The 17244-nt window shown below is 35.3% G+C and overlaps 1 protein-coding gene across 2 annotated transcripts in view; it reads right to left on the reverse strand.

Moving 5' to 3' along the window:
• Positions 1 to 439: 439 nt before the first annotated feature.
• The window catches only part of LOC145679887 (synaptic vesicle glycoprotein 2B-like), a 76016-nt gene continuing 59211 nt past the window's right edge, over positions 440 to 17244 (reverse strand). For both annotated transcript variants that reach the window (XM_081750404.1, XM_081750403.1), the window contains exons 7-11: positions 15170 to 15351; positions 11063 to 11319; positions 5341 to 5500; positions 2555 to 2682; positions 440 to 714 (exon numbers count right to left, since the gene is read on the reverse strand). In XM_081750404.1, the coding sequence (XP_081606530.1) occupies positions 629 to 714; positions 2555 to 2682; positions 5341 to 5500; positions 11063 to 11319; positions 15170 to 15351 (813 nt within the window). In that variant the 3' untranslated portion in view covers positions 440 to 628. The remainder of the gene's footprint in view (positions 715 to 2554; positions 2683 to 5340; positions 5501 to 11062; positions 11320 to 15169; positions 15352 to 17244) is intronic.

Genomic DNA, 17244 nt, shown 5'->3' on the forward strand with positions numbered 1-17244 from the left:
CTTACAACACCTTTAAGTTACACCATCAAATTGATATGACACAAATTATCTCAGTTTAAACTTTATCTAACTTGAAAATTTGATCGAGATCCGTCGGATGATTCAAGAGTTTTTAACTTTTATTTATTTTTATAGATCTGAACAAAACCATATATTTTCACTAAAAATTAAATACGTATTAAAGTTTCACCAACTAACTCTTTGGCTTCATCACACGCTATGAGATACAGGAGAAGTGTACAATCTTATATACATACTACAGCTAAGACCTCCTCATAAAGTTAATGCATAGTATATATATATTTAAAATGTTGTTGGAGTCCAACAAAATCGCAGTGTGTAGTACCAGAGTTGGTGACCGAGTGTGATAGTTGAACAGGGCTGCATTTGATATTGTAGAAATAATTGTACAACTTGGAAAGAAAAGTTTTAAGTCGAGTTTTATTCAAGGACGCAGCACATTATTACATAAATTACAAAGTTTTATACACAGCACTCAGTTCTCTATTTAAAAAATCACATTATTCACATCATTGTAGACTGCGTATCTAATTCTGTTATTTACGTGAGAAATTGTGGGAGAATTTGTGAATTTCTTATTTTGAAGATTTATATGAAAAGGAACGTTTCAAAGCTTCAGCTCCTCGACCTCCTTCGGCGAAGATGATGAGGCTGGTGTTGACGTTGGCAGTGTGAGACAAAGTAAGCCGCATACTATAATAATAATAGTAATAATAATAATAACAGTGAGAAAATAAAAAAAACAGACACATAACTACTAATTTTTCAATGTTTTAAAACCTATTTTTAACTCAGAGAGGCATACTTTTCAAATACATGTTTATAAATTATTGTTATGCATGTATTATAATAATAATAATAATATCTGGTGACTAAACCGTTACTTTAATGGCAGTTACTTGGGGATAATTTATATATATATATATATATATATATATATATATATATATATATATATATATATATATATATATATATATATATATTCAGGAAATGAAAAATTGTTCAATAACTTATAATAATAATATGTTGCAGGTGTTTAAATGTGCACAGTAAGATAAAAATCATAATTTCATGACTTTTGTTTTGTTTTGCTTTTTTACCTTGTAACATGTAGCCCTGTACATAACACAGCTTTTCATGCTTCTATTGTTAACACGAAATAATTGAAAATAAATCTTAGCGGAAGGTGCTACCATATTGTTTAGCTTGTAGATATAAATACGCCAAACTTCCAAATAAATTTCTTCACCTAACGTAACCCAAAAAGATAAATTGTTTCGTGTTGTCACTTTATGAGAAGGACTTCATTATTCATATTTAATAATTTTATTTAAATCCTTTTAAATAAAGCAAGCAAATATCTTAAATGTTCTACATAATTATCAAGGAAATATCTGTAATTAAATAAAATAAATAAAAACATTTGGATGGAACACCAAACAACACATTTATTTAATTTAAATAAGTAAATTTTTGTTTAAAGAAGAAAAGAAATCCGTTAAAAAATTTACATGTTATATTTTTTCATTAATTGTTATATAAAACAAAATTGTTATATGTAATGCAGGCGTTCTAAATCTATTTCATAACACCACTACCTTTTATGTTCTGTTTTGTCAATGACCTTCGTAATTTCCTTTTTGTAATAAGTTTTATGATTATTGTTGCTTACAGTTGTGTACACATATGTGTGTAGCCTTAATTTATAATTATATTTTAATATTAAGTTCTTTTGTTGTATTTGAATTTTTGTTGTATTTCAATGGACAGTTTTTGTTCCATTTGAATTTTTGTTGTATTTCAATATACAATTTTTGTTTCATTTATTTTTTTAATATTTAAATATGCAATCTCTGTTGCATTTGAATTTTTGTTATATTTCAATATGCAGTTTTTGTTGAATTTGAATTTTTGTTGTATTTCAATACGAAGTTTTAATTTTTGTTTATTTCAGTGTGCAGTTTTGTGTTGCATTTGAATCTTTTGTATTTCAATATGCAGTTTTTGTTGCATTTGATTTTTATTGTATTTCAATATGCAGTTTTGATGTATACGAATTTTTGTTTTATTTTAATATGCAGTTTTTGCTATATTCGAATTTTTGTTGTACTTCAATATACAGTATTTGTTGTATTTAAATTTTTGTTGTATTTCAATACGCAGTTTTTGTTGTATATCAATATCCAGTTTTTATTGTAGTTTAAATTTTGTTCTATTTCAAATTGCAGTTTTTCATCAGTTTCATTCCTTTTTCTTTGAGGAAATGAAAAAAAATATTAAACTACAGCTTAACATAATAAAATGGTTTCTTCATCTGGTATTGCTGTTCTTAGAAGTCGAAACTTACATTAATCTTTCAGCTCTCTTCAACTATAATAAATATTCTGGAGACCATTACCGGTACCAGAATCATAGTATTTCTACGGTGGCTGGTCCCTGCAAATCAACTTATAAATAAGCCGCCATTGTTCCTAACTTTATTTGTTTTTAAAATTATAGAAAATCGTCAAATTTATAACTGTATACTCACTAATATTAAAGCTTGCCACTAGGAAGATTGGCACGGCACAGTTTATGTCCAGAAGCATGCCAAACACTATATTACTTGAGAAAGCGCCTATAAAACTTAGAGATATGGACAGGGATGTTGCTAAAGCTCTGGAAAATAAAATTAAAAGTATTAATATGAACTATTTATAAAGGAAGTATGATTAAAATATTTTTTAAAATCACTAAACAGGATCTAGTTACAAGTTAAGCATTGTAAAGAATAGAGTAGGGTTAAAATTAAGTTAAAGATGTTGTAAATGAGAAATTAAGGAAATAAATTGGAAACATGATTAGAAATCTCGTTTTAACCTATATTTTAGGTTATTGTTTAAATTTTACAACGGATAGTATACTGTATTGTCTTAAAAATGTAATAAATTAAAAACTTCTTAACTATAAATTTATTCATTTATATATATATATATATATATATATATATATATATATATATATATATATATATATATATATATATATATATATATATATATTTTTTTTTTTTAAGAGCAAAACTCTTAAGCATCATTCGAAGTCAACTCCTTAACTTTTCAGATCATTTTTAATGGCATAGTTTGTGTCAGCTGTGAATCTACTGGTTGCAACTAATAATAATAATAATAATAATAATAATAATAATAATAATAATAATAATAATAATAATAATAATAATAATAATAAATATACCATCAATGTCTAAAATAATGTATCAGATTCAAATGTCCGTAAACTTGATCCCCCCACAACTGCACTAATTTTAAAATATATGCCAAAAATTAGTGCCTGATTAGTCCTGACAATGTTTAAAAATTTTCGCCGTTATATAGACGTCAAAAAACAGAAAAGATTCTGGTGGGACTAGGTTCACGCTAGCCCCATCCACTCAATCAATTGAGATAAAACCCATACACAACATTAATGTTAAGTTAGTGCTGACGATACCGCATGGAAAGGAAATTGGTGCTATTATCTGAAGGCCAATATATATTCAAGAATTTTAATGGCGGAATCATCAAAGAAAATATTTATGATGATATAAATAGTACTGATGTTTTTATGTGGTATCGTCAGCGCTAATTTAGTACTAATTTTTGGCATAGTTTACAAAATTAGTGTTGCATTTTTAAAAGGGGCTGAGGCTATCTTCACGTAAAAATGGCTCCACCTACATTGGCACTAATTTTAACCTAGCCCGACCCGGATTTTATTTTTTATTTTATTTATTTATTTATTTATTATTTTTTGTTTTTTGACGTTTGTGTAACAGCACATTTTTTACATTATAGGTTGTCGGTACTAATTGAACAGTAACTTTTGACATATGTTTTAAAATTAGTGCAGATGTGGGTGGGTCAGATTCACGGACATCAGTTTCAAGTGTCTAGCTGCATTAGTTTGTTAGAGGCAGTCATTTGAATCCTTCTCGTATTCTGTATGACAATGTTCCAGTCAAGGATGTTATAAATAGAGGATCTGCCCATATGTATCTTCATCCTATTAAATTGGTGAAGCCAAAAAGCAACCGAGCATCGGCACGTCTGATTGGCTACTCTCATTTCTGCCATCGTCTGATTGGCTACTTTCGTTTCCGCCATGATTGTTGGCTCAAAACATTGCGATCCTATTGGGCGGAGTGGGCAGAGTAGGGGTGGCGAAACTGTGATGTATGGCTTCAAGATTTTGTTGTAAGAGCAGATCCTCTATTTTATAAGATCCTTGGTTCCAGTCTTCATGGTTGTTCTTGTCAAGGTTGCATTTTTAAATATAGGATGTAGGATTGACTCCTAAATCTCGAAGCCAGATATTCACTAGCATTGGAAACGATAGCGGTGTGAACTGAAGCGTTGCCATTCAGTATGCAAAATCATCGAACAGAGATTAATTCCAATGATTGCCTCGAACGAGCTGATACAGCTACACACTTGAAACTGATATACAGTATTATTTTCTTCATAAATGGCATTACGTGTCATGACGATATTTCAGAGTTAGACAGCAAATTTTTGGAAATGCTCTCGTATGAATCAGATGAACAAAAGCATATCGAACGGAGAGCTAAAGAACTTTACGGAAGCTTGAAACAATCCTGCAAGACAGCAATAAAGATGAATTACAATAAAATGTCTGACATACGAAAACTACATTTTTTTTCTTTTAAGCAGCAGGATTTACGATTTCCGTCCAGGACAGAGTTATACCGACCCGAAACTTAGTACTTACATATTAAAGCAAGAGATATATATTTGTTTTAATGAATGTTACTTTGGAAGCGATATTTTCTAAACATTCCAGCTTATCCTGAGTAATCTCAAATTCAACCGATAGGAAGAAATGGGAAGCGTCAAAGAAATCGCATGACATACTTCGTCAAAATCAGATAATTTATAAGAAGGCTATCTGTAAAAAAATTCCCTTTACGATTCTGTTAATTGTGTGCCAAAGTTCTAAATTTGGGATTGAATATATCCCTTACTCTTGACCGAGTTCAACCACATACAATATGTCTAATTGAAAAATCTTAAAGAAAAGTACGTACAATCCAATAATCATTACTCACTAGTAGTAGTATATTATAGGAACTATAATTTGAAACGGACAGACGCGCATTAATATAAATAAATTTATTGTTATAAGATCACTTTTGCTCACTCGAAATATGAGTGCCTAATCAAAACTCCGTAATTTTTTTATCGTCTGTAATAGAACCTTCAGATTGTACGAATGTCATTTAAAGCAATAACAACAGTAAAGGAAGAGCAAATTGCTTACCTCAATTGTGTTGGGAAGAGATCAACGATAATCGTAAACATAACGCTCCATGAAACGGCGTTTAGAGCTTCAAACGCACAGGTTAGTATAACATTTTGAGTGGCAGAAGTCACAAAATAACATCCAACTATACAGAAACCTCCAATGATTAAGCCACCCACTATAAGTAGAAGAAATTTAATATCAGATACAGGTCTTTCTTACTAAAGATAAATTTTACAAACTCATGATAATAATAATTAAAATTAAATTTATTAAACCTATAGTTGTACATTTGAGTAAAAGTTAAACTATCTCCTTCCCCAACCCCGTTTGGAATAGACCATAAGAGCTCCAAGGGCTTTATGAAAGCAGGCCTCCATACTTCACCAGACATCGGCACCAAACTCTTTCACTGACCCTTACCTAAACATAAACAAACTATTTGCTGAGCAAAACAATATATTCACATAAAAAACTACATACAGTGTTACAGTTTCGCCAACTAACACTTTGGCTTCATCAGACACTATCTTACCCTTCCAGGTTTCTTCAGGTAGCCATTTTACAGAATCTGACCGAAACCCTGAATGACACTGAAACGAGGGTAGAAATTTACGCAGCCAACGTGGATTGGTTCTGAATTATCCAATGGATAGATACAGACCTTATCAAGCACGCAAATGCAGCTCTAATTTTACACTTTTCTCTCCTCAACATTCAATCAACGAAAACTGGATTTGAGCAACCTGAAAATGAAGTTATTTAGTATTTTGTTTGCTCGTTGTGGTTTAGGATTCGTTTTCAGCATTGAGGATAGCTAAGTTGAACGTGGAATCCGAACCACTTTAATGAGTTGAATGCCGTCCCACCGGGAATCAACGTAATCGAAAATACGAGCACTAACCATTATACCAGATGGGAGGGCTGATAGGGGCAATTATGTAGTCAACCTTGAAGTCAAGGGAGCTTTTATTCATACATCAAACAGAAATGTGCCTTTCCCTCCCAGCAAAGAATTAGCGTTTTAGAAAAACGTAGGACATCCTTCGGGCTTTTGGAGTAAGAAATTGTTGTCTCAAGTTTGAACTTGCTAGAATTAAAAAGAATAAAAAACTCTTTCTTCGAAACACAAATTTAAATTTCTGAAATTCAAACCCTAGTATAGAAGAGCAATGACGAATGTTTCTGATCACAAATAAATTTCAAAAGTACTGTTTAAACAACTGGTAATAACTAAGCCAATCATAAGTACAAAGTATTATAAAAGAAATGATGATGATTTGAATATGTTAAACGGAGAGGATTCTCGAATTTCACTTAATACAAACCAGCATCAAGGAATTTCATGTTAATAAACGCACGTCGATGTACCTCAAATACAGTATTTTAGATTAATCCTGCCTGGGAGATATAGGAACAAATGTAAATATAACTTAAGGGAGCTGAATAAATACTTGTAAAAGCATGTTTTCAATTTCTTCTCTAAAGTAACTTCGATTAATCCTGCCTAGGAGGTAGAGGAACAAATGTAAATATAACTTAAGGGAGATGAATAAATACTTGTAAAAGCATGTTTTCAGTTTCTTCTCTAAAGTAACTTAGATTAATCCTGCCTAGGAGGTAGAGGAACAAATGTAAATATAACTTTAGGGAGCTGAATAAATACTTGTAAAAGCATGTTTTCAGTTTCTTCTCTAAAGTAACTTAGATTAATCCTGCCTAGGAGGTAGAGGAACAAATGTAAATATAGCTTTAGGGAGCTGAATATACTTGTAAAAGCATGTTTTCAGTTTCTTCTCTAAAGTAACTTAGATTAATCCTGCCTAGGAAGTAGAGGAACAAATGTAAATATAACTTTAGGGAGCTGAATATACTTGTAAAAGCATGTTTTCAGTTTCTTCTCTAAAGTAACTTAGATTAATCCTGCCTAGGAGGTAGAGGAACAAATGTAAATATAACTTTAGGGAGCTGAATAAATACTTGTAAAAGCATGTTTTCAGTTTCTTCTCTAAAGTAACTTAGATTAATCCTGCCTAGGAGGTAGAGGAACAAATGTAAATATAACTTTAGGGAGCTGAATATACTTGTAAAAGCATGTTTTCAGTTTCTTCTCTAAAGTAACTTAGATTAATCCTGCCTAGGAAGTAGAGGAACAAATGTAAATATAACTTTAGGGAGCTGAATATACTTGTAAAAGCATGTTTTCAGTTTCTTCTCTAAAGTAACTTAGATTAATCCTGCCTAGGAAGTAGAGGAACAAATGTAAATATAACTTTAGGGAGCTGAATATACTTGTAAAAGCATGTTTTCAGTTTCGTCTCTAAAGTAACTAGCTCAGTAATATTATACCATATCATATACCATAAACTATGGTTGAACAAATTTAAGATTATTTTGGCATAATATTATAGGTACTCAACATACACCTTTCATACAGGGTGTCTACTAAAATTCCAAAATGAATTTTCGTGACTTTTTCGTGACCTTTTCTTTATCAAACAATAAAATTTCGGAGTATTCTCAAGAGCAAAGTTGCATGCGAACTGGGACGAATTTTCATGCATGCGATTTGCTAGCGATTTTGTAGCGTCTAAAGCCGACCATAGACATCTTTGGTGGTGAATTTTGATGTTTTGTAGGACAAAATTTTTCCAGTCTGTACGTATATTTGTACAGATAAAAAAATCGTGTCCCAAAATTTCGTGACTTTTTCTTGACTTTTATGACAGTTTTCTCATTTCCTGACTTTTTCGTGACATTCGTGACTTTCGTGACCGATAGACATCCTGTTCAACGAACTTTTAAGTAATAATTGAAATATTTATCAATTAATACATAATAACTTCTAAGTTGCTTCCTTGCATCATTAAATGGCAATTTAATATCATTTCATAAAAATGATTAAAGAGAATGAATTTTCCTCAAGTTGCTCCTAAACAAATTTTCTGAAAGTCGGAGTCTGGCTCAATCGCTAAGCCATGGACATATAGTGCCTTAAGCAGAGTCATTTTTAACGTTGTATTAAGAGCTTGACTAATGCCTGATGTTAACTTCCATATCTATACTGCAATTGATACTACTTTTCTTTTCTGACAGGTCGCTGCGTACACGTGGTGCTCAATGCTGTGTTGCCAGCTTTTGCGTCCGGTATTGAATATGGATGGCCCCAAAGTTCCGGTTCCGGCGGAACCGGTTCTAAGAGATCCGATTTCCAGAACCGGTTCCAGATCTGGATCCGAAAACCCGGTTCCAGAACCGGATCTTAGGAACCGGTTCCAGGTCTGGATCTGAAAACCCAGTTCCAGAACCGGATCTTAGGAACCGGTTCCAGACCTTGATCCGAAAGCCCCCAAAGACCCTAAAGGAGGCACAAAGTTCACCTTTAAAACGCTGCAAAGAGGAGCATGCGCTTGTGCTCTCCCCGCCCAGACCCGCTTGTGCCCCCAGAAAAAAAACACCAGTGGGTGTTTAGCCAAATGAGTTGGCCAGTTTGCCTGTTTACAAAATGAGTTTGCCAGTTACCCAGTTTATTTAGCCAAATAAGACAAGCAGCTGCCGCCTGGGCACCTGCCTGTCGATTCCACCATTTCATCTAGCACACTGTTCACAGCCTGCCAGCAGCTCGGGTTTAGCGTATGGATGGTCACAAATTTTCGGTTACAGCTTAACCGGGTCTGCGAGGAACCGGTTCTTGAAGATCCGGTTTTCAGAACCGGTTCCGGGACCGGTTTCAGATCTGGATCCGAAAACCCGTTCCAGAACCGGATGTTGGGAACCGGCTCCAGATCTGGATCCGAAGAACCGGTTCCAGACCTGGATCCGAAAACCCGGTTCCAGAACCGGATCTTGAGAACCGGTTCCAGATCTGGATCCGAAGAACCGGGTCCGCTCAGACCCGAAAACCGGTTCCACCAGGAACCGGTTCTGGCCATCCCTAGTATTGAAACACGAAATTATTCACTGTAAGTAAATCTCAGTTTTATAAAATTAAATGACACAAAAGAGAACTAAAAAGAATGCTCTCAATAACCAGCAGGTGCACTACTCAAGTTGACATCCGACTAAAACAATGTGCATTTGTTTACATTCAAATTGGCAACGTGCGGAAAGGTGGTATGTTTACCATTGCAGAGCAAGAGAAATTAGCCATTATAATTGGTTGAACGTACTGTTCCCATAGAAACAGTTCTTCTTGCCTGATCGTTATGACAACGTGCAAGAAGGGAAAAACAGAGGAAAGCAAATCTCAGAAAGGACAAATTGTATTTAAGTAGACTGTAGAGACACGTGAGTGGGGTTAACAACGATTTATATCGAAAGAGACCAACCTCGAATTTTTCGTAGGATTGTTCAAACACATTGGGAGAAATCTAGGTAACAGACTCCTATTCTCTCTTTCATTGATTTTTCTAGTTATGTTTGGATAACCCTGCGAATAAGTCGCCTTCTTCCATATAAATAGTTGCTAACTTCACTTACGTGTTACTAAATACAGAATTTAGCATCACGTATTAGTCAAGCTTTTAATACAAGGCCAAACATGATTCTGTACAAAGCCTATGAAGTCTTATCTTCAAGCCAGTGGCTTCAGTGACCAATTCTACTTGAGAAGTCTGTTAACTTTTACTTTGCAACATGCTGTGCTAGAAGTTTTTGTATGCAATGCAAATGTGTCTCCATAAGCCCATTACGTATATAAGTGAGTACAAATTAAATTAGGCACAGTATGGAGTTCATTAATACTTGGAGTATCTCAGATTTCACTATGATATTTACTAGAGATACTTGAAATCACCCACTCGGTCGAAAACGTTTAGAACGTTTTTTTAGGCCAGCCATCCTGAATGAGGTTTTCCTAGGTTTTTCTCATTCACACCAGGCAAATGCCGGGGTGGTACTGAACTTATAGGTCCCAGGCCGCCTTCTTCCTTCCCTTTCCCCGGATAGTATGCTCGCCGAGGGACGTCATCCCTCATACGTGGCGGGCTAATATGCCGAAAGTCCAAAAATCTAAATCCTAAAACCCCCTAAATCCTACTCAATATCACCGTAGTAGTTAAGGATTAAAATTACAATTCGCTTAACTAATACTAGAAATCATAGTTTTGTAACGTTTACTCCATAAGATGATAATCCTAAGAGAGCTAACATTACATTAGATAGTCGTACCTAGAATGTTTTGCCCGAGCGTTGGCGATGAAACAATTTATTACAAGTAATAGCTCCTTTTAACGCCAACTACACATAAGCAAAGATTCCAAATACAACCTTAAATATGCTTACACACTAAAGATCCAGCATCATATTTTTCGAAAGATAATAAACACCACAAACAATAAGTAAGAATTATTTTCAGTACCTTGCACATAAATTGATTACCACGAGGCTTGAGAACATAACATGCAAATCACAATCAATACGCACAAATGGATCACAATCAATCCGCCAAATCTCTTTAGTTCTCGCTGTTCGCGTGAATTTCTCGTGCTGGATGACGTAAGAGCGGACAGAGCTGTGATTGGCTAAAGAAGCACTGGCCAAGGCATAGTCAGTCGTCTGCATCCTCTGAGCGCGAAAACGCACACAGGGAAACGTAGTCTGCTTGCAAGTGACAATCCTTTTAAAATAAAAGAAAATTAAATTGCTTGAGCCGCACACAGCCAAAATAATGTCCAAATGAGTTTATGACAGTTTAATGTGACTTCGATATAAATATAGACAACGTAGGAAGGATACTTACCAACACATGCTTTCCTGCCTATTATCCTCACAACGAGGCCAGTAACAAGTGCCGTAGGGAGACACGTCACTCCAACAAATAGAGAATTCAAGAAAACTTGCTGCTCGATCTCGTCATTGCACTCTGCCGGTTCTTCTGCCGACTCGTCCTTCAACATGGCTACTTCACAAACGGATGCAGTCTTGTTTGGATAAAGGCTGTAGAATTCTTGAAATCTGTTGAACAATTCAGGAAACCACAGGCCAAACCCAAAGTAGCTGCAAGAAAATGTAATATACATGTCAGTTTTGTGTGTCGAAAGTTCACTACGTTTCTGCTTATAACACTGACAAGCTCACTTACTATTATGAAGTAGACGCGTCTGGGTTGTTGTATTACACACGATATATAAAGGTTGCTCATTTAATTCCCGGACAGATGCTGTAAAAAATATTCATAGAGACGACTTATCCTCTATTTGTGCTTGTCTCTTTCGAAGTAATTTCCGACTGAATGCACACAACTCACCGATTTCAACGTTGTCGCTCTTCTTGGAAGCAGTTCTGGATGCTTGTTGTAGAATACGTCGGAGTTGCATCATCGGATTTTCGTTGATTTTCGATGCAGAACACAGGAAAAAGTAACACTGAGCTAGATATGGCAAGTAAAGGCGGAGAGGTTTTTTGGGGGGAGCAGAGAAATTGGACACCACTGTTCACATCCTCAGTTGTCTAGTCGATTACGACGAATGTAATCGCGTAACCGTTGTAACACAGCTGTGTAGACCTATCTCCTTATCGAAAATTTAGCCATGTGGAAAAATTTCGTAATACACTGTTCCAAACACGTAAAAACAAAATAATGACTCTCAGTAATACTTTCACCCGGAATCGGATTTTGTCTGATCTTTTTGGGACTAGGGTATCCAGCGACTTCCATTGGGAGGACATTAATTTGGTTTCAGTGTCGCATACGTAAATTCATTGTTCACCCTCTATGTGGTGAGACTGGCCAGGTATGACGGATTGTTAGTGCCTACTTTCTCTACTTCCCTGCTGATGCTAACACGAAGATCCTTCTGCTCCTGTGTTAAAGTTTCGGTACACACCACATTCCTTGATCTTCGCGTAATGACATGAGCCAAGAAAAATGTTTAACATTTTCGCAATTCTACACGTAAACAGTCGGCCATCAGATTTCACAAGCGCAATTAGCAATTGTTTCCTCACTCCAACTAAAGGACGGGTTATAAACATGGGAATAATCCTGGAAGGACATTCTTCTACTTTGGAAATGTACAAACCTTTGAAAGTTTGTTGTACGACTCGTTGGTGTATCATCAAATGCTACTTGCAACATTTCGGACTCTCTGTAACCATTTTCGCAAGTTAGAAACAAAATTTGACATAAATTCTCAGTTAATTTCGATCACTCATTTCACAATCCGACAGGTATCAAACGCTTTCACGCCTCACGTAACGCTGTTTGGGCTTGGATGAGTGACAACGTAGTTACTATAATATCATGAGATGTTGCACATCCTGCAGTGAGAATTCCGAACTACAATTAATTCTTTAACCTAAGAACTAGATGAACAGCCTTTTCGTATATGCGGAGTGCACCATTTACCTTCAAACATACTTGTAACATTAAACTAGTAGAAAAAGAACTCAAAATATCTACAGGGAGAATTATTCTGCATAATATAGACTACAATACAATACCGCCAGATAAAGTTACAATCTACTCAATATAAAGTTATGTTTTTCCAATGGCACCACGTCACATTATTAGCCTACATAAATAAGATATTAAACGAAAACAACAATACCACGTCTATTGGGTGTTACAAACTAAAGAGGGAGCAGTATCATCGAAATTTTGGACAGCTTATATTTGTAATGCTACAGCTTATAGTTATGTATCTTTATGTTATTTCACTCGAGCATTTCGTCGAGCCTTCTATACGCCACACTCAAGTTTATCATTTGAGGTAAGTGTCCAGCTTATTTTGGCATCTTAATGTAATAACTCATATACGGCCAGCGACTGTAGAATCCATATTATGCAATTTTGATGACCGCCTCCAGATACTGGAACGCCGAGCTATTCGAATAGCCTTTTTACTGCCACCTCGAACACCAACTGCACTTGTCTATAAACAAACGTCAATGCAGTTTCTCCTTACTCACCTTTATCGTCTCCGAACACGTTATATCGTACACCACATTACGAATTCTCATCCAATTATTGCGGGTCTTTTAGATCAGACTCCTACCTTTCCTCGTCGCCTCTACACACCTATAGATCATCTGCTGGCAATCTATGAGAGAGAGGCTCAAACAGCGGACTATCACCAGATCGCCGCATCTACCAAGCCCATCCGCACATATACCCTCCTTAAACTTCCTTTTCTTGGCAGCTCACTCGTCCACTACACTTTGTCGCCATTTGCTATGTAGACTAAACTTATTCATTGATTCATTTTCTCGTGACTCCAAAACTATTCTTCATGACTTTCCTTTCGAATAGACCTTAACTTGTGTTCCAGAGAGGTGGAACATGTTAGCAACTTCCTGACCTATGACCTGTAAGCAGTCAAAGACCCATGGCCTGATATGATCCTTTTCTCTCTCTTTCTCTCCACTAAATCTACATTCAATTTTTTCTTGCTCTGTGTGTGTGTGTATGTCACGACTCTCATGGCAACAGCATTAGAGTAAAATAACGTGAGAATAACAGAAAAAAGGAAAGAAATTACATGTTTCTCTCGTGAGTGATGTCTAACGTTTTCTATTAGTGTATTAATATACAATTGTTTAAAAGCATGTGAATTGCAATTGCAAATTTTGTTCATAAATTTACAATACGGGATGAAACAAAATAAAAGTTTTTTCCAGAATCAAAAAGAAATGAGAGTTCTACAAAATTTACGAGACGTGACGATACGAGAAAAATATTTCTTTTCTCATATCATCTCGTGGTCAACATTAAGGACAATGAAATATTCTAATAAATTTTCAATTTTGAGTTGAGTTGAGTTTGAGTTCAACGTCCCTATCAGCAACGAGGCTATATGAGACGAGACTTACTAATTAACATGGAATCTGAACCAAATGAGCTCCTACCGGGAATTGAACCCGGGTGTCCACTACATCAGTTTTAAGTATCTCGATATTTGGAACAATAAGTATTTATATCAGTTAGTCACATTCACTTATCACTACCAACATAGGTATTTTTAATTTTTTTCTCATGATCTGTTACAACTTTATCCTAACATTTTAATCTTTTCTAGTTCTATTGATTGTGTAGTACAACTTTATCCTAATATTTTAATATTTTCTAGTTCTATTGATTGTGTAGTACAACGTTTCGTCGTCTCTGAGTCTATACGAGATATTCTGGGTTATGAGTTTGTCCGAATCACAACGGGTTAGAGGTCTAATCGGAACACCGGGTCTGTCTGGATCATAGGTCTAATTGGGACATCGAGTCTGGCAGGTCGTAGGTCTAATCGGAACACCGGGCCAGACAGGTCATGGATCTAATCGTGACACTTTGTCTGACAGATCATGGGTCTAATCAGGTCACTGGGTCTGACAGGTGATGGGTCTAATCGAGACACCAGGTCTGACAGGTGATTGGCCTAATCGAGACACCGGGTCTAACAGATCATGGGTCTAATCGGGACACCGGGCCTGACAGGTGATGGGTCTAATCACAACATTGGGTCTGACAGGTGATGGGTCTAATCAGGACACTGAGTCTAACAGGTCATGGGTCTAATCGGGACACTGGGTCTGACAGATCATGGGTCTAATCGGGACACTGGGTCTGGCATGTGATGGGCCTAGTCGAGACACCGGGTCTGACAGATCATGGGTCTAATCGGGACACTGAGTCTGAGAGATCATGGGTCTAATTGGGATACTGGGTCTAACAGGTGATGGGTCTAATCGGGACACTGTATCTGGCAGGTGATGGGTCTAATCGGGAAACTGGGTCTGACAATCATGGGTCTAGTCGGGATACTGGGACATCGTCTTCGTTAACATGGTTGTCACTTGTCGTCTGTTCTCGATGTTTATATTCAATACTTTTTTTTAATGAGTAATATCTTCTTACCCAAATTGTAGAGCAAACAGCGTCAAAAATATAACTAAAGTCTTCGTAACAAGCGGTGGCAGGAATAAAGATTTTGTTTGAATTGCAATGTTTCGTAATGTACTTAAGAGCGTTGTCTTTTGATCGACATTTTTTGAAGATTCATCGTCATCTTCTAATTTTTCGATTTGAAGTTCTGTTATCTGAAAGAAGTAGAGGAACGATTTAATAATTAATTTGAACTATAATAAATCTAGAAGAAGTAGAAAATATCGAAAGAAAATATCGTAATAAAGTACTAAATACGTAATAATCATAGATTGGATAAAAGGTATAGTAGTGGAAAGACTGTTCTCACATCAGAGGGCTGTGTCTCACCACTACAAAATCTCCGTAGCAGTGTTTGTAGGTTTCCTTAAGAAAATTTCCCTCAATTGACACACAATTTTCACTTTTCTTATCAAATTTTCCCTAGTTTGTTAAGTGTCTAATATACCTATGACAAAAGTTATGTGATAAGATTAATTTACCTATATTAAGGTTGGTTTAAAGGGACAAGTTTTGCCGATAGATGACACTACAGTCTTCGTATCTCCCCCATATATTTTTTTCCTTTCACGAAAATTCACGATTTGTCTTACAAATTTCAACCTAAAGACTTCAAATTTTTAGAAAAGAAGCTTCATAATCTATCGAAGGCAATAATCTGTGTCGATTTTTTATTTAGAATTTTGTTCAATGTTGAAATTGCTTGATTGTTAAAATGGCTATCTAAATCTTGAAAAATGGAATTGTTTCAAGAATAAAGAAAATTCTAAATAAAAAATCGGCAGGGAATGTTCCCTTTGATAGGTTATGAAGTTCCTTCTCTAAAAATTTGAACTCTCTAGGTTGAAATTTTTAAAAGAAATTGTAAATCTTCGTGAAAAGTAAAAAAAAAAAAAAAAAAATACATGGGAGAAATACGAAGATTGTAGTGACATCTATGGGCAAAAATTGTCCCTTTACATTAACCTTAAAGGAAGTACAAACCACATTTGGTTAGTTCAATTGCTTTTTGCTACTTCTTTTTTCTTCACTTTTTCCTTTATTTTATTTTACAAAAATATACACACACAAATACACCTAGCCTACAGTGGGTGCAAACTACGCTACTTTGAACAGACATACACGCACGCACCCACACACACAAACACATACACACACACACACACACAAACACACACACACACACACACACATATATATATATATATATATATATATATATATATATATATATATATATATATATGTGTGTGTGTGTGTGTGTGTGTGTGTGTTTGTGTGTGTATGTACAGGGTGCGGAAAAAATCCCGGAACTGTCCAATATCTCGCAAAGTATATAAAAATTGGGGGTTTACATTTAAAATTTTAAAGTTACTCCCTGTATCCCCGAAGGGGGTGGGGATAGGGGGTTGCGTTAGGTATCAGTGGATAGCTTTTTCAAAACTATGTAACACATGTTATTTTTGTTTTGCTGATCTGTATATTTCGCGAGATATTGGACCGTTCCGGGACTTTTTCCGCACCCTATATATAATTGCTATTGTATTGGTTTATTGCCGAAGAACAAATAAAAATTTAAGCGTTTATATTTGTCAATCAGTCAGTGGGAGAATTTCCCTTGATTTTCATTTTTTATCGAAGAAATCCCTTTCCCATTTTTGCTAAATTTACCTACGAAATTTTCCTAGATACCTCCACCAACACCCAGTATGCTTCGCGATTCCGCGGACCATTTAAATAATTTTTAATAGTCTATATAGTGTATGAAACAAAAGCGTATAGGGTCACTTCTATTGTGCATAGAGACATGAAGTAAAAAGTATTTTGTTGTCTAGCGTCTCTAGTTTAATTTTTTGTGGCATTCATGATATTTTTTTCAAATTCAGGGGTGCCACGGGGGCAAAAGCCGAAATTCTAGAAAAAAAGGATAAGTTTTGGGGCGAACCACCCCCAAAACACTCCCGTTTTCATTTTGGTTTGTAAATAATTTTATTTGAAATGTAGCTACAGCCTTCCCAATGCGAAATCTGTTTGGTTTAGTTGTTACG

The sequence above is a fragment of the Thermobia domestica genome, chromosome 2 (genome assembly GCF_964235325.1).
Source record: "Thermobia domestica chromosome 2, izTheDome1.hap1.1, whole genome shotgun sequence".
Lineage (NCBI taxonomy): Eukaryota > Metazoa > Arthropoda > Insecta > Zygentoma > Lepismatidae > Thermobia > Thermobia domestica.